The 19,100-nt window shown below is 39.9% G+C and overlaps 1 protein-coding gene across 1 annotated transcript in view; it reads right to left on the bottom strand.

Moving 5' to 3' along the window:
• LOC103255989 (signal transducer and activator of transcription 4) overlaps nucleotides 1-18,508 on the bottom strand; it is a gene marked incomplete at its 3' end in the record, with an annotated part of 91,174 nt that extends 72,666 nt beyond the window's left edge. The window contains exons 1-3 of the mRNA XM_008053886.2: nucleotides 18,230-18,508; nucleotides 14,617-14,745; nucleotides 13,203-13,347 (exon numbers count right to left, since the gene is read on the bottom strand). Of these exons, the coding sequence (XP_008052077.1) occupies nucleotides 13,203-13,347; nucleotides 14,617-14,744 (273 nt within the window). The remainder of the gene's footprint in view (nucleotides 1-13,202; nucleotides 13,348-14,616; nucleotides 14,746-18,229) is intronic.
• Nucleotides 18,509-19,100: the final 592 nt, after the last annotated feature.

Below are 19,100 nucleotides of genomic sequence, written 5' to 3'. Positions count from 1 at the left end.
CTGGAGATCTTTCCACCTCATCCATCCAAGTAGCCAGAACTCCAGGCACATGCTACCATGCCCAGCTAATTTTTTATTTATTGTAGAGACGAGGTCTCACCAAGTTGCCCAGGTTGGTCTCAAACCCGCAAGCTCAGGCAATCCACTTGCCTCAATTTCCTAAAGTCCTGGGATTATAGGCTGAGCCACCCAGCCCAGCCTGCTTGTTACTGTTTTAAAGTTGGCTTTTAGTCTAACTCTCATTTCTCGGTAGATAATACATTTGCTCTCATTTGTTACTTTTATGAACTTTTCTTTTTCTAAGGTGTCTTCCAGTTGTTTTATTTTAAATTTACCATGCTTGGCACTCATATTTCTAGAATCTAAGAAGGTGTTGAAACCACCATGTTAGCTCAATAACTGGCCAGCCCTCCTGAGGGAGTCAACAGACAATTGCCTTGAAAGTGAAATATGTAGTTTAAGAAATACTAAATATAGCCGACCTCAATGTTTTTCACAGTTTTTTTATTACCTTGAGTGGAATTTCTTTCGGGAAAACATTTTCTTATGGTAGCAAAATACATTTGATATTTGAAGCAGCTCAATATCTAATTTAATTTAAATAAAAAATAAAAGACTACGTATAGTTCTGTTCTATAATATTTTCTTAATTTTTGGTTTGTGATTTCCCTTGATTTGTGGTAAGTTTATCCATGCATTTAAAAGTCTGCTGTTATTTATCTAGCATTTATCTGTTTTTCTTAGTGGAGCGGCTTTAAAGTTTATCTTGCCAGAAATAGAATTTAAAATTGAAGCAATGGACTATTTAGACATGAACAGGAAAGGGCTACAAACTAAAGTATAAAAAAATCACTACCCCAAAATGTAGAGAGTTAAATGCATTTATAAGAAAAAAGACCAAAAATGAACAAAGCATTTAAATAAAGCTAGAAAATAACAAAAAGGTAAAATGAAGAAATAAGACGGGTACACCACCAGGTTGGTGTATGATCTCTGGCCATAACAAATGTGGGAAAGGGTATTGACCAGAACTCTTGCCCTACTAGAAAAGTGTAAATCAGTACAACCATTTTTGGGAAAGCAATTCAACATTATGTAGTACCAGTAAAGATATACGTAGTCCATGGTTCAGCAATTCCACTCCTAGATACATATCCTAGAGAGTTTCTTACACATGTGCACCAAGAGACACACACAAGGATGTTCAGAGCAAAGCTGTTTAAAATAGCAAAGAAATACTAGAAATAACCCAAGTGCCCATCAAAATGGATAGTTTGCACAATGGAATACTATGCAGCAATGAAAATAAATAAACCGCTGTTATACACATCAATATGGATGAATCTTGGGGTCTATGTTGAATTAAGAAAAGAAAGCAAGTCAGCCTATAATCCCAGCACTTTGGGAGACCGAAGAGAGTGGATTGCCTGAGCCTGTGGGTTCGAGATCAGCCTGGGCAGCTTGGCGAGACCTCGTCTCTACAATAAATAAAAAAATTAGGCGGGAGTGGTAGTGTGTGCCTACAGTTCTGGCTACTTGGAAGGCTGAGGCAGAAGGATCGCCGGAGCCCAGCGGGTCGATGCTGGGGTGGCCGTGAGTGTGCCACTGCACTCCAGCCTGGGCAACAAAATGAGACTTCGACACAAAAAAAAAAAAAGAAAAGAAAAAGAAAGTTGCCAAAGTGTAAATATAGTTTATCTAATTTACATGAGATTTAGTAGCTTGCACTCTAGATACTACATTGTTTAGGGATTGAAACATATGTGGTAAAATGGTAACAAAAGGAGAAGAGACTGATAAATGCAAAATTTGGATTAATGGTTACTCCTGAGTGGGGAGAAAGCAGAATGGAGTCAGGGAGGAAGTGTCAAAGACAGCAGTAACATCTGGGTATAAAATGTCAACAAGAACTTGCAAAAAGTCAGAGTTCTTTGATGTTTTGTATTAGAAGGAATTGATGTGTGGTGAATCCTGAACCATAGTTTTCTTGATTGAGATTATCTGGATGTCCCAGATAGAGAAGCTGAGTCCTAGGAACAAGCTCTGCTCATCTATGCATGCTTCCTCCAGTTAGCCCAGAAGAGTTATGCTATAACCAACCCAGGGAAATGGAACACATTAGAGGCCAGTCTAATATCTACAAATACAAAGGTATGTGCTGTCTCGATTTACAACTACCCCGAGACACGACATCATGAAACTTACCATTCACCCCTCATGAAATTACAACTGGAACATTACTGAAGAGAAAAGTTTCTTAAGAACTGAGAGATTTTCATTATTCACATTATACCCCTGCATTGTTTGATGTTCTTCATAAGCAGGGCTGATATTGAGTTGATATGCATCAGGAGGGCTAGCCAGTTGTTGAATTCTGCATCTTTTCTGACTACTTGGTACTCATGCTGTCTCAGTTGTAAAATAGTTTAAACATCACCTCTAACTGTAAGCAAAAAAACTTAGGTTGGCCTAACACTTCTCCAAAATCTATAGAGTAATGTCGATGAACAGCCGAGAGAAAGAAAGAGTAACCAAAGAACTTTATGCCTAGCTATGGTGGTCTTTAAAGTACCAGACATTAAAACCTTCTTGAAAAATACTACTTGATGAAATCTAGGCAATTCAGGCTGGGTACAGCGAGTGGCTCAGGCCTGTAATCCCAGCCTGAAGCAAGAAGATTGCTTGAGCTCAGGAGTTCAAGACCAGCCTGGACAACATAATGAGACCTAGTCTCTGCAAAACAAATCAAAACAAAAAAACACGCATGGTGGCACATGTCTCTAGTCTCAGCTACTCAGGAGACTGAGGCAGAAGGATTATCTGAACCCAAGAAGTTGAGGCTGTGGTGAGCCATGATTGTGCCACTGCACTCCAGTCTAGGCAACAGAGTGAGACCCCGACAGAAAGAAAGGAAAAAAGGAAGAGAGGGAGGGGAGGGGAGGGGAGGGGAGGGAGGGAAAAAGTCATTCAGGCAATTCAGAATAAATCAAATTTTAAATCCTCAGGAACGGAGAGGCAAAAGAAGTTGTGGTGAGCATCAAATCCACATATATATAAAATTAAAGAAATGTGTGGAATTGTAGTTATACAACAAAAGGGCAATTTAACTAACAAAATATAATACAAATGACAAAAATGGCAGGTAGGGAAATGAGAGGTAGAAGCAAACTTAAGACTGTTCATTTCTCCTCATATTTTAATAGCATGGAGTCAACAGACAATTGCCTTGAAAGTGAAATATGTAGTTTAAGATATACTAAATATAGCCTACCTTAATGTTTTTCACAGTTTTTTTTATTACCTTGAGTGGAATTTCTTTTGGGAAAACATTTTCTTATGGTAACAAAATACATTTGATATTTGAAGCAACTCGATATCTAATTTAATTTAAATAAAAAATAAAATCTTACTTTCAAAAAGCATATAGAATATTTCATTTTTTGATCTAAATATTTCTATGTAATTATTCATTTATTTAAAAATTATGCAGTGAGCATAACACAGTGCCTCCCTTCATGAAGATTATTTCCTAATGGCAAGAAACAGACAAATATAGAGGAGGTCAGAAGGTTAGAGATATGAGGAGTTCCTGGTGTGTGTTTGTGTGTGTGGGGGGGGTAGAGAAAGAGACACACACATCCACACACACACACACACAGCGAGAGAGAGAGAGGGGGGAGAGAGAGAGAGAGACAGGAGGAGGAGGAGGAAAAGGGAAGGGCAGGAGGAAGGAGGGAGGGAGGGAGGGGAACCTCTGTGCAATCTACCTTCCATCTGCACATATTCACGTACAGAGAGATGTCTGGAATGACACTCATTAAATATGCTTATTTCTAGGCAGCAGTTTTTTTTATTATTTTATTCTTTTTTGCATTTTTCTGAATTGCTTTAATTTTTAAAAATTATGAATATGCACTATTTTTATTGTTTTAAAAAGCCATTCTACCTGAGGAAGAAAGATAAAGAGAAAGGTGGATAAGGAAAAGAGGTTTGCAACAGAAAGTCCAAGAACAATACTCCAGAAATTATGCTCCTAGATATTTACCCAAATAAGTTGAAAATATATGCCAACACAAAGACCTGCACATAAGTGATAATAGCAGTTTTATTCATACCTGCTAAAAATGAACTGTGGTACTTCTGCACAAGGGTATATTATTCAGTGGCAAAAAGAAGTTAGCTATCAGGCCATGAAAAGACATAAAGGAACTTTAAATGCATATTGCCAAGGGAAAGAAAACAGTCTAAGAAGCCTACACACTGTATGATTCCAACCGTATGATAGTCTAGAAAAGAGTGGGGATTGTACCACCTAGTCTACCAATGTTAGCACCCAAGCACACCTCCCAGAGTGTGAGACCCACTTGTACATGCCACCTGTGTGCCTGGGAACTGGCCCACCCAGCGTTTCACAGCCACTACCAACACCAGTGTGGACTGCTTGGTCCCAGAGGGTTATCCCACCACTGCTACCGCCATCACCAATGTTATGCCTGCTGCTCTGGGACCCAAGAATCTACCTAGTTGCCTGGACCATCACCGCCATTCCTGGCACACAAGAAAGTCACCTGAAAGTCCAAGAAACTGGCCCACCTGTACCCATTAATACCAATGCCAGAGTATGCTGCCTTGGGACCCAGGGACACATATGCTCAGTCTATCACTGCTATGACTAGGGACGAAAACTGACTGAGTTGGCATTGCAGTCCCCAGCAAAACTGTATCATGACCTCTGCTGACAAATGCACCTTAAGCCACTGAGGAAATCACAGACACCATTGATGCTGTTTACAGCCAAAGAAACCCCACAGCGACTACACTACTGCACATACCCAGAATCAAAGCCAAAGTGAGCTACTTAACTAACACCACAGATACATCTTCAGGTAAAAGACCCCCACTTGCCCAGGAAAGCAAATTCAAAAAAAATTGAAGAAGCAACTATTATATCAGATGTACAGGTACCAACATGAGGACATGGGAAACATGAAAAATCAAGAAAACATGACATCTCCAAAGATCACAACCATTTTCCAGCAACAGATCCCAATCAAAGAGAAATTTACAAAATCCTGGGAAAATGACTCAAAATATTGATATTAAAGAAGCTCAGTGAGATACAAAAGTATACTTTAAAAAAATCCCAAAATTAGAAAAACAATTTGGGATATGAATGAGAAATTTACCAAAGAGATAGTTTTCATAAAAAAGAACCAAAAAGAAATTTTGGAACTGAAGAATTCATTGAATGAAATTCAAAATCTTCAACAACAGACTAGATCAAGCAGAAGATAGAATCTCAGAACTTGCAGTCAGGTCTTTTGAAATAACTCAGTTAGACAAAAAGTAAAAAGAATATGAGATATGTGACATACAAGACACAATAAAGTGACCAAATATTCTAATTTTCAGTATCCCAGAGGCAAAGAGAGAATAAAAGGATTAGAAGACCTACCTAATAATAGATGAAAATTTCTCAAATCTAGCAACAGATTTAGACATCCAAATACAGGAGGCTCAGGGATTCCCAAATAGATACAATTAAAAAAGGTCTTCTCCATGGCACATTATAGTCAAACTGTCAGAGAAAGAGAATTCTAAAGACAGCAAGGGAAAAGTAGCTAGTCCACTTTTAAAGGAACTCCCATCAATCAGTCTGACAGCGAACTTCTCAGTAAAAACCTTATAGGCCAGGAGAGAAGGGATGCTATACCAACATTGTAAAAACCCTGCCATTTAATGATGCTACATTAAGCAAAGTTATCATTCGTAAATGAAGGAGAAATAAGGTATTTTCCAGATAAGCAAAAGTTGAGGGAATTCATCACCACTAGAATGGCCCTATAAGAAATTCTTAAGGGAGTCCTACAACTAGGAGTGAAAGAGCACTATCTACCATCATGAAAACACATGAAAATATAAAAACCACTGGCAAAGAAACACACAAACAAGAAAGAGAAAGAGTCAAATGTTACCACTACATAAACCACCAAACCACACTAATAAATAAGAGAGAAAGAAAGTAACAAAGGATATACAAAAGATCAGAAATCAGTTAATAAAATGACAGGAATAAGCCCTCACATATTAATAACTTTGAATGTAAACAGGCTAAACTTTCCACTTTAAAGATATAGACTGACTGAATGAACTTTAAAAATGACCCAACTCTATGCTGCCTACAATAAATTATCACCTATAAAGACAGATAGACTGTAAACAAAAGAACAGAAATATATTCCATGTAAATGGAAATCAAAAGCAAACATAAGTATCAAAAACAGTAAAAAGAAACCAAGAGGATCATTATATAATGATAAAATTATCAATTCAGCAAGAGTATATAACAATTCTAAACATATATGCATCCAACATTGGAGTACCCAAATATATAATGCAAATATCATTAAATATCTAAAGGGAGATAAGAGATTTCAACGCAGTAAGAGTTGGGAACTTCAACACCTCGCTCTCAGAATAAGATTATCTAGACAGAACATCAACAAGATAATTGGATTTAAACTGCACATTAGACCAAATTAACCTAATAGACATTTACAGAACATTTCACCCAGTAGCTGCAGAAAATAAATTTTTCTCATCTTCACCAGGATAGATAATATGTTAGGAAACAAGTCTCAATAAAGGTTTAAAAAATCAAAGTCATATCAAGTATCTTTTCAGATCACAATGAAATAAAACTAGAATTCAATAGTAAGAGGAACCTTGGAAACTTTGCAAATACAAGAAAACTAAACATGCTTCTGAATGACCACTGAGTCAAGGAAGAAATTAAAGAGGAAATTTTTTTAAATTTTGAAACAAATGAAAATTGAAACATAGCATAATAAAACATATGAGATACAGCAAAAGCAGTGCTGAAAGGAAAGTTTATAGAAAAAAACACCAACATCAAAAAAGTAGAAAGATTTCATATAAACAATATAATACTACATTTCAAGAAACTCAAAAAGCAAGAATCAACCCAAAATTAGTGTAAGGAAAGAATTAATAAGAACCAGACCAGAATTAATTGAAATAGTGACTAAAAAATACAAAATATTGACAAAATGAAAAAAGTTTTTTGAAAAGACACAAAATAAATGAACCATTTGCTAGAAAAAAGGAAGACTGAAATAAACAAAATTAGACAAGAAAAAAGAGACATTATAACTGATATTACACAGAAATACAAAAGATCATCAGAAATTATTATAAACAACTGACAAACTGGAAAACTTAGAGGAAATGGATATATTCCTGGATACACACAACCAAGCAAGACAATCAGGAATAAATAGAAAACATGAACAGATCAATGAATAATAAGATTCAATCAATAATATTAAAACTCCCATTAAAGAAAAGTCCCCATCTAGAAGTCTTCATTGCTGAATCCTACCAAAGTTTCAAAGAACTAACACCAATTCTCCTCAAATTATTCCAAAAAATTAAAAAGGAGAAAATCTCCCTAACTCATTATACACAAACAAAACAAGGATACCATAACAACAACAAAAATTATGGGCCAATAGCCTTGATGAACATAGGTGCAAAAATTAACTACAAAAGACTGGCAAAGTAAATCCAACAGCACATCATAATAATAACAATATATCATGATCAAGTGGAGTTTATTGCAGGGATACAAGGATGGTTCAACATATGAAAATCAGTAAATATGATACATCATATCAACAGAATGAAGAATAAAAACCATATGATCATCTCAACAGATGAAGAAAAAACCGAAACAGTCAGTACCTTTTCATGATAAAAACTCAACGAACTAGGCATAGAAGGAACATTCTTCAACATAATAAAGAATATATTTGACAAACTTATGATTAACATCATCTTAAATGGTGAAAAACTGAAAGCCTTTTCTCTAAGAACTGAAGCAAGACAAGATGCCCACTTTGCATCACTTGTATTCAACATAATATTGAAATCCTAGCCAGAGCAATCATGCAAGAGAAATAAATAAAAGGGATCCAAATTGGAAAAGAAGTCAAATTGCTTCTCTTTGCTGATGATATGTTCTTATATTAGAAGAACTTAACTCTGTCAAAGATTTCTTAGATGTGATAAATTCATTAAAGTTGCGGGCTACAAAATTAACAATAATCAGTAATGTTTCTATACAACAATAATGAACTAGTGAGAAATCAAGAAGGCAATTCCATTAAAATAGCTACAATAAAATGATAAACTACGTCGAAATAAATTTAACCAAGGAGGTGAAAGATCTCTATAAGGAAAACTACAAAACATTAATGAATAAATTGAAGAGGGTATAAATAAAAAAATTCATCAATCCCACTGCTGAGTATTTAACCAAAGAAAAGGAAATTAGTATATCAAAAGGATACTGGTACTTGCGTGTTTATTACAGTACTATTCACGATAGTAAAGATAGGGAATCACGGAATCAATCTCAGTGCCCGACAATGGAAGAACAGATTTTAAAAATGTGTTTTATATATATACATGGTAGAATACCATTTGGCCATAAAAAAAGAATGAAATCATGTTATTTGCAGCAACATTGATAAAACTGGAGGCTTTTAAGTTAAATAAGCCAGGCCCAGAAAAACAAATATCTCACATGTGTTTCACTGATATGTGGAAGTTAAAAAAAAGTTGATCTCATGGAGGTAGCAGAGTCTGGGAAAGGTGGGTGGATGGGACAGGGGGATAAAGAGAAGTTGGTTAATGGGTCCAAACAGGAATAAGCTCTGATATTTGATAGCAGAGTTGGGCAACTATAGTTAGCAGCAATATTTCAAAGTAGCCAGAAGAGAGGACTTGAAATGTCCCCAACTTACAGAAATGATTTTCAAGGTGATGGATACCCCAAAACAATCCTTAGATATTCTATGCATGCAACAAAATATCACATGTACCCCATAAATATGTAAAAAAAATTATGTATCAAATTTAAAAAGGATTATCATAGGAGAAAAAAGTTACACAAATTAAAAAGATGAGTAGTTTCCAGCTGTTCAGTGGGGAGGGAGGGTGGGACGGCTAGTTGGTGAATACATGACATTATCCATTTGTTAAGATGCTTAGAATTACACAACACAAAAAGCAAACTCTAATGTAGTCTTGGACTTTCAGTTATTGATAATGTATCGATATTAGCTCATGAGTTGTAACAAATGTTCTACACCATTATAAAATGTTAATAATAGGGGAAACTGGGAAGTGGGGGTAGGAAGGAAGTATATGGGGACCTTTAGCTCAACTTTTCTGTAAACCTAAAACTGCTCTAAAAAGTGAAGTGTGTTCTTCTTTTTCTTTTTTTTTTAATTCTAAAAACAGGACAAAACATTCTTGAAAAATCTGGGGCAGATATTTATTTTTAGTAAACCCTAACATAGTCCTCACTGCATGCTATAAAAATATTTTTTCAATCCTCCTGACATGCTTGTGGGTAGGTATCAGAGTGATTACCCTTCCACTACTGAGGAAACTGAGGCTGTAGAGTATAAGTTTCTGCCTAGGGCCACGTTGCAAGTTAGTGGCTGAGCCAGGATTCAAGAGATCCTTGCTTCCAGCCTGTGTCTGCCTCCCCAGAAAGGGGCCAAGGCCAACTGGACAATGGTGTTCACCACATCCACCTTGGGACCTCTTGTATTTACCCTCAGGTAAGCAGTTCTGTTTCATTTGTCTTCTATAACAAGCCATTTCAAATTCTTTTTTTTTTTTGAGTTGGTGTCACTCTGTCGCCCAGACTGGAGTGCAGCGGCCGCTCCCGGCCACCGCAGCCTCGACCTGCTGGGCTCAGGCGATCCTTCCACCCCAGCCTTTCGAGTAGCTGGAATTACAGGCGTGTGCTACCACGCCCAGGTGATTTTTTGATTTATTGTAGAGATGAGGTCTCGCTGCCCAGGCAGGTCTCGAACCCACGGGCTCAGGCAATCCACTCACCTCAGCCTCCCAAAGGCGCGGGATTACAGGCTGAGCCACCGAGTCCAGCTCATTTCAAATTCTTATCTGAGTAGGTGTGATGTCAATAGGACATTAACATACTGAAACTAGAGACCTCAACTGCTTTATAGAGAACCAAAATAAATTCCTTTACCTCCCTTAGTTCCCCTGGCACAACATATTGCTGCTCCTTTTTGCTCTAACTATTGAGATGGTTTGTAGGTAAAATCCCAGAGGTGAAAATATTTAAACCTAATAATCACAGTGTCAATAGTGTTTTGATAGATTTTCTTTTTGTGAGAGAAAGGTGATCTTGTTTTATCAAAAAGACTTGTCTTACCAAAACAAAACACACAAAGCAAAAACAACTAAGAGAGATTATGATAGGTTGAAAAGAAGCATAAAGTGTAGGTTTACTTAGGTGTAAAGCCGTCATTGATAATGCTTTTTATCACTATTTTCTACTGTGTTCTTAATACAAATACCCAATCAGCACAACTTATAAAAGTAATACACAGAGGTATATGAAAGAGCAAGTGCTTGTTGCAACTCAAAATGTCTTAATTAACCAGATTGTATTTTGAATTCCTAGTTTGCAGTAGAACCACACTAGGGACTGGGGTGAAGGGGGAGGTCACAAAAGGAGGTCAGCCTTTTACTCTCAGAGAAACTTTGTGACCTGGTTAGACATGTCCAGCATCAATGAAAAGGATATAAGGTGATACCGTCCGTCTTGCAGTTGATAGTCTGTGCCAGATGAGGACACAACTACAGCATGTGGGCACTGGGATCTACACAGGTTCTTGAGAGTCATAGGGAACTGGGCTGCAAGAAGAGAGACGGCAGAGCATTCCTGACCCCGGGGCCATCATGGGCAAGGCTGGGGTCATCGGCGAGTGAGCTGGGTGTGTTCTGGAACAAGTCGTACATCTATTTCTTCCAGATAGGGATGTGGGGGAGCTCAAGGAAATGTGTTGAGAAAGGCCTAAAGAGGAGAGACACTGGAGGACCAATGACATCAGCAGAAGAGTTTGTGTTTGGACTGGAAAGTGCCTGGGAGTGACCAGTTTTTGAGCAGTAGAGTAGTACGATAGAAGTGGTCGTTTAATTGTGTATAACAAGCTACCATGTAAAAATATAATACATGCTTCCATACACATAGACTATCTCTGGATTTAAAAAACAAACAAACATTAACAGGGTTACAACTGGGTAAGGACACTAGGTGACCAGGACACAGAGTGAGAGGAAGGCCTAAGTGCCACTGTATTCCCTTTGTACCCTGAATTTTTTTCTGTGAGTATCCAACTTATTCAAAATTAATTAAAAATTTATAATCTCCATTAAAAAAAGAAGGGACAGTTTAATGAGATTCGTCTGATAAAACTGACCTAAAAAGAAGCTTCCCTCACAAATTTATCCCTCCCACCCAGAGCAAAAGTCAGGCTGTTCACGTGCCCTTGATTTTCACTAAGACAGTCTGGCTATTTTTTCTATTAACAGCGGAAAGCCTACCTTTCGCCAGAAGAAAAGCTCCAACCTTTCTCACAATTCCAAAAGTTAGATAAGAATCATCCTTGCTTACATGAAAAGATACACATCAGAAAGATTAAGGGATTTGCCCAAAGCCACATTTTGATCTTTAACGCAGCTCTTCTTGGCTCTCAAGGGCAAGCATCATCCATTTCCTCATCTGGGATTTTCTAGAAAAGTGACCTATAAGACCCTTGCTAGTAGGCTGAAGGTTAGCAAACTCTCCTATAGAAAACCAGATAAACATTATATATTTATGTGTGTGTATAATGCATACATCATATGTTAATATCATACACACATACAATACACATGTACATTTTTATTTCAGGTAGGCCATAGGTCTCTATCACAACCTCTGCCATTGTAGTGCCAAAGCCACCATCGATGGCATAAAACAGCACGGTGGCGTTACAATAAAGCACAGAAATTTGAGTCTCATTTTCATGTATCAGAAATATCATTTTAAATTTTACTATATGATCTATTTTTGCTCTTTTCCAACCACTTAAAAATGCAAAAACTCATCCCAGTCATGGGCTACATGAACACAGGTCGTGGCCATTTGACCTGAGGACCACAGTCTGCATCCCCTGTTGCAGGATTATTGAATAGAGTCCTAACCTGATGAGGCCAGCATTGAGGTATTAACTCTGTAACAAGAACTTTGCTGCATGCTGTCAAAACTGCTGTTTTGCTGGCAATGTGCTGTTTTCTACCTCTTGCTAAGGTTCTTGTGGCTTTGTAGGGGATCACAAGGGCCACGATGGCTCAGGAAAACCCAAGCAAGAGGAGGAACAACAGAGGTGTGTCCCTCTCACACGTTAGTAATGTCAAGGCCATTTCCACCATAATCTAGATAAAATTTTCTAAAAATAATCCTACTCATTGTAGGATTGGGATTCTAAGGATGCCTTCCTCAGAAATGACACAAAGAACTTCTCCTATGATCTGATATGCTGTACAGGCACACAGCAGTCCGTGGTCAGTGTTGACTACTGCAGCATCCCTGAGTTTAGCTCCATAGTAGCCTGCCTTTCCTTCTGCAGATCTTTGATTCATTCACTCCAGTCATTCACACCTTAATAAACAACATGCACACCTACTGCACGTCTCATGCTGGACGCTTGGAATTCAAAGGTGAGAGCTAAAATCCTACTTCAAGGAACCCATGGTCTGGGGAGGAGACTAACACAATCATAGGACACACTAAATGCTATAGAACATGAGTTTTGCCTGGGCAAGCCTTTGGAACAGGGGCAGAGAGTACCAAAGAATGGTTTTCAAGGAGGCAAGATCAGAACCCAATCTAGAAGGATACACACACCAGGATACTTCCTCTTATGAATGAGAAGAGTGTCAACCCTAAATTGTTGCACAAGAGACAAAAGTGAGGGAGCACTAGGAGATGTCACGAATCTATTGTATTTTAAATCTCTGGTCCAGTGTTGTTGAACTTGATCACAGCTAATAAACAAGTCACATGTAAGTCCTAAACACACACACCCTTCCACCTACCATATATTTTATAGTCCACATTTCAGGAAAAGCAAATATTGGGCAATAAAATTGAGCATGAAATTTTTAAATGGTAAGATAACTCAGTTTTTCCTCTCTTAAATCTGGTTTGAAAATAATATAAAGGTACATTTGAATTTTTTTAATGAATTTAGGTCTCATATTTCCAAATATCAAACATCCCAATATTTTGACGAAGTAGGTGGCATTCTCACCTGAAGTACTTTCCTGATTCTTTTTAGATTGTGTATCAAGAGCAGGTTTTTCTCTTTGGAAACACGACCTAACTGTTCATCCAGTTGTATTAACAAGTTTTGAAGAAGAATTGTTGCCATGGTTTCATTGTTTGAAGCTGCCTCCCTAAAATATAAAAGAGTTATTACACAACAGGAAACAATTAGTAAAATGTCTTTTTGCCATACTAATTTTTAAGTGATAAACTATTCTATAGTGATAAGCATTTAGAGGTTTTTAAAAATTAAATTGTAGATATGAAAAGATGCTCACCATCAGTAATCGTTAGGGAACCCAAGTCAAAATACAGTAAGATACCAACTCACATTCATTCAATTTCATTATTATTACAAAAACAGAAAGTGTTGGTGAGGATATGGAGAAACTGCAACCAGCAATTGCATTGTTGGTGGGAATGTAAGATGGTGCAGTTACTGTGGACAACTGTAGGACAGTTACCAGCATAGTAAACATTAAATTCCCAAAAGATCCATGCATACCCAGAAAAATTAAGAGCCATGACCTGAACAGAGTCAATGTTCATAGCAGCTTCATTAGCAATAGCCAAAAAGTGGAAACAATTCAAGTGTCCATTGACAGATGAATTGATATACCAAATTGTGGTGTGGACACACTGTAGAATATTATTCAGCCTCAAGAAGGAAGAAAATTCTGGTACATATTACACTATGAATGAACCTTGCAAGTATTACACTATGCAAAATAAGTCAGTTGCAAAAGAACAAATATTACATGATTCTACTTGCATAAAATAACTAGAGCAGTCAAATCCATAGGGACAGAAAATAGAATGATGGCTTCCAGGGGATGGGGTTGGAGGAAGGAGAGTTACTGCTTAATGGGGACAGAGTTTCTGATTGGGAAGATGAAAAAGCTTTGTAGATAGAGAGGGTGGTTGATGGTCGCACAACAATACGAATACACTTAATGAACAGCACACCTCAAAACTGTTACAATGGTAAATTTTGTGCTAACCTTATTTTATCATAATAAAAAAGATGACAAACAAAAAACACATAAATAAATTGTACAAGTTGAACGGAGCATTGAAGAATATTTGTGAGTCTTACTATGAAAAAAATATTTACATTGAGTTTGAGATAGAGAATTGCTTCTTGGTTTTTCAATACATAAAAAATTGTTGGGATTTTGGTTTGTAGAAAAACAAAGCACTAGAACCATTGAATTTTCATCTACAATGGGTAAAACCAGAAGGGACCATGATTCCCCTCTTCTAAGAAGGCTTTCCAAATCCTTGAGGAAGTTCTCAACCTGAGAAGGTTGTACTGAGTCAAAAGCAACCACAAAATTAATCTACAAGGATAGAGCATAAAGCATGTGCAGAACTTCTAGAGAAAAGATGTGTGATCCTACCAGTCTTGATTTTCAATCCACTGGGCCAGCAGATGTCGAATTTCCATGGGAAAGTTGTCATCGTAGAATTGATCTACTTGTTCCAAAAACTTGATTTCTAACTGTTGGACTTGATTCCACTGAGACATGCTATAAAAGAAGAGGTAAAATTAGAGTTTTGCCATTTCATAACTGCGGTATGTACCTTCCTCCTTTAGAATGCAGTCAGACAGTGCTATCCATTAGTTATATAAATAGATAAAAATTACTTTTATAGTCATTCAATTAAAGAGGATAGGAAAAACTGCTTTCAACCCCAAAACTCAGCAATTTCTCTAAGTTTTTTCCATAAATCAACACTAATAAAGGGAGCAGCCTTCTTCCTGTGCCCCCAAGCTACATTCTGCCTAGCTCTAACATGAACGCCTTCTCCAGGAAGCCTTCATTCCTCCTCCCCAAAACATCCCACAACCTGCCCCTGATGTCCACACAAATTTACACTCTCAGCAAGCTGCTTCCCTAATCCCTTATTCTCTCTACACTATTATGAGACTTGGGTCTACTGAAACATATTCAACATTTGTTATGTCTCCTGAGACCCTCATAAGGTTTTATATGTGAAAAACACCTCAAAAAAGCTTCTTTTGTATGAAACTGCCAAATCCTTTTGTTCTTTTTTTAAGTTTTTTTTTGTTTGTTTTTATAGGGGTGGGGGTCTCACTATGTTGCCCAGCTGATTTTGACATTCTGGCCTCTAAACCATCCTTTCGCCGCAGTCTCTCAAATTACTAGGATGACAGGAGTGAGCCACTGCATCCAGCCAAATTCCTTTTTCTTCATTTTAGATTTGTCTGGCTTCTAGAATCAGCTCCATGTTCTTGACTTCTAGTTTAACTGTCTCAGCTTCGTGAAGAATTTTATGTACGCAGTTTTAAAGGCTCCAGTTCTTTAAGCTAAAAATACTTTTGAATCAATCGTTTTATCTCTCCCAGTGACGATCCACTATGAGTGGGCCAAGCTCTTAAAGTCTGCCTTTAACTTGCCTCTGAGGTGCATCTGAGAGTGGTGAAACCTTCAAATTACTTAAGGAGAAAGAAACCACACTCGCTACATGTTTAGCATAAAAAAAAAGTACGTGTTTCCCCCTGCAACCCCACTCTGGCCAGTTCAGAAACTGCAGACCTATTTCCAAGTGCAGGAAAATTAATACGACATTACATCCTCGAGATAACAGTATTTTACTCTTTTCCAAAGTCAAAATTTTGACTGTTTGTCAGCAATTCTAGGTCAAAGAAGTAAGCTCTTTGACATAATTAATCACCATACACATTTCATGGGTAGATTAAGGTTTCCTATAGATAACACATTTCATATGTTTCATATACACATCCTTCAGGTTTCAGATAGAGACATTTAGAGCACCTTTTCTCTGAACTTCTAGTAAATGATCTAAAATGTGAAGAAAGTTGTTGCTCCTGTTTTGCTGAAGAGAAAGCACATAGGAAAAGAAGTAATGCTTTATTTGCATATCACTCTATATTTATGAAGACCTTTACACTTTACAATTCAGAGCATATCGTAAGTGCTCAATAAATGCTTGTTAAATGATGAGTGGGCGGCACTCCTGACACTGCCCTGAAGGCAGAGGAATAGTAAGTATTATGTCAAATTTAAAAAGGAATACACTTGCCAGGCTCAGTGGCTCAGCCTGTAATCCTGCGCCTTGGGAGGCTGAGATGAGTGATTGCCTGAGCCTGAGGGTTCGAGACCCGCCTGGGCAACTTGGTGAGACCTCATCTCTACAATAAATCAAAAAATTAGCCGGGTGTGGTAGCGCGCACCTGTAGTTCCAGCGACTTGGAAGGCTGAGGCAGAAGGATCGCCAGAGCCCAACAGGTGGAGGATGCGGTTGCTGGGAGCAGCCACTGCACTCCAGTCTGGGCGACTGAGTGAGACTCCAACTCAAAAAAAAAGGAATACACTTGAGGATCAATTAGACCAAAGGACTCCAGTCTAAGGCATGCAGGCAGGGGGCACCCCAAAGTCCTCTGAGGTAGATGAATATGTCCATTCAGATCCTGGGTATGTGTCTATTCCAAATGAAATGGGAGCATTTGTTCCCATACTGCTACCAACCCTGTCCTGTTATGCCTTTCTCAGTTTATTAGCTAACGTTATTGACAAGAAAGAACAGGAGCTGAAAACAGCATTACAACTCTGCTCCTATGTATTGTTAAATCCTGGCTATGATTTGATGGCGATCTGTTTTCTAAATAAAAACTAACCTATCTTAAAGTTAGATCACTCCTGGCATCATGTTCAGTGAAATAAGCTAGGCATAGAAAGAAAAACACATGTTCTCACTCATATATGGAAGCTGAAAAAAAAAAAAAAAAACTGAGCTCATAATAGTAGAGTAGAATTGTGGTTATTAGGGTCTGGGAAGGGCAGGGGCTCCCAAAACTTGGTTAATGACAAACTTACAGCTGGACGGGAGAAGTAAGTTCCAGTGTTCTGTAACACTGCAGGGGGAAAGTTATGGTTAAAAATAATGCAGTGCATATTTTCAAAAAGCTATAAAAGAGGGGTCTGAATGTTCACAACACAAATGATACGCGTCTGAGGTGATGGACGTGCTAATGAACCTCCAGTCATCACACATGGTATACATGTACTGACATCACTCTGGGTCCCAAAAATATATAGATTACCTGTCATCTAAAAACAAAAGGAAAATATTTCAAAATAAATTTTAAAAGAATCTGCCGCTCAGATTAACCTCCTATTTCACCAGTGATGTTCCCTTCGGCGCGAATGCCCTCCCCAACTCGTCTACTTGTGGCAGTTCTAGGGTTCCAGGAGATGACTTGCTGATGACCCGAACCCAGAGTAACTTTTCCCTGCTCTGAATTCGCACTTCCTGTTTAAAAAAAATAAACACTGAAAAGAAAATCACCCCGGAGACACGAGTCTGCCTTCCGCAGAGCCGAACTCAGGCTGAAAGGCGGTGTCCGTCGTCCTGGGACATTCGTCTCTGCTGCCTGCAGCTCCTGGAGGTGCTCCTGGGCACCCTTCGGTGCTTGCTTCTTTTTTTCCTTCACTCGCTGAGGGCCGATTCTACCCAAGAAAACGGCGCAAGGCGAATGCCTGCGCGTCCCCGCTCCGGGAGGGCCCTCCGCCGTCTGGGTCTGTCCCACCGTCTGAGCTGCGGCGGCCGCGCGGGCTCTCGGCCCGCCGCTCGCAAAGCCGGCGATCCGCCCCGACGCGTCCCCGGCGCCTTCCCAGGCCACGGCCACCGGCCGCAGCCTTTGCGCGGCACCCACAGCTCGCCCGTCGACCGTCAGACACCCCAGCCGGAGAGAAGCCGGCCGGGAAGGCGGGGGCCGCTCGCCTCCCCCGGCGAGCACACCCCTCGCGACGCCCCCACTCGCGCCCCCAGACGCGCGGCCCGGGGCGCGGCCGGCGGGGCGCACTCGAGCCGCGGGGCCGGGCGCTTCCCTGGACAGCGAGCCCCCTCCGGCCGGTTCCGAGGCAGCGGCCGCCGAAGCGCGCAGGGAGAGCGCCGCTCCGGGCCACGCTGCAGGAGCGTGTCCCCCCGGGGAGGCAGCACGAGGCTGCGGCGCGCCCCACTCACCTGGCTCGCCCTCAGCCCGGTCCCAGGCAAGGCTCGCGTCCCGGGTCAGAATCGCCCCTCTCAGTCCCTAGGACCGAGCCGCTGACGCCATCTCAGAAGGGGATTTGCATTTCTCCTCCCACTTGAGGCTTTCCTGTGCGTCAGTGTTCGAGTCTCCGGGACTTTACTTGGGCCCGTACCCACCCACTCTTGATTCCAGAAAGGCTAAAAACGCAGACAGTGACAGGCTGAAGGCCCTTGGCAAGGCGCCCTCTTGCCTCTTATTTCTACTAGTCGTTCCTACTAGTCAGGCCCTCTCTCTCTCTCTCTCTCTCTCTCTCTCTCTCTCTCTCTCTCTCTCTCTCACACACACACACACACACACACACACACACACACGCGCGGGCGCTTATTTTCTCCCCACACGCTCATTTTCTTGGGTGACTTCCCCAGACAGTTGGAGATCCCCTGCAAACTTACCGGGAGCTAAAGCCCTCAGCGGCTTATCCCCCAGTATCAGACTTCAATCAACCTGGCGAGCCTCCTGAGATGGAGGGCAGGTGACCAGGATCAAAACACCAAACTCATAGGCCTCACTGGGCTCCAGTTCCAGCAGGATCTGGCAACCTCCCCGAGACGTCGAGGCTAACACCTGGGGAGGCCACCAATGCCTGGCTTCCTGGCCCAGCCTCCTCCCCTGGTAGCCCTATCCTTGGTTACTATGGCGTGTTCTCCCTCTGTGACATCAGTCTGTTCTAGAATCACAGTAATGGGGGAAGCCTTGGTCCCATCTGATTCTGAATCGTCTCTCATATCTGAAGAGTCGGAGGCCCAAGATGACTCAGTGAGCTGGCCACAGAGCTCAATAAGAGCCAGGTGTTTCCATGGCCAC

This window comes from Carlito syrichta, unplaced genomic scaffold, assembly GCF_000164805.1.
Source record: "Carlito syrichta isolate Samal-C Ts95f unplaced genomic scaffold, Tarsius_syrichta-2.0.1 Scaffold288810, whole genome shotgun sequence".
Classification (NCBI taxonomy): Eukaryota; Metazoa; Chordata; class Mammalia; order Primates; family Tarsiidae; genus Carlito; species Carlito syrichta.
This window is presented reverse-complemented; position numbering and strand designations above follow the sequence as displayed.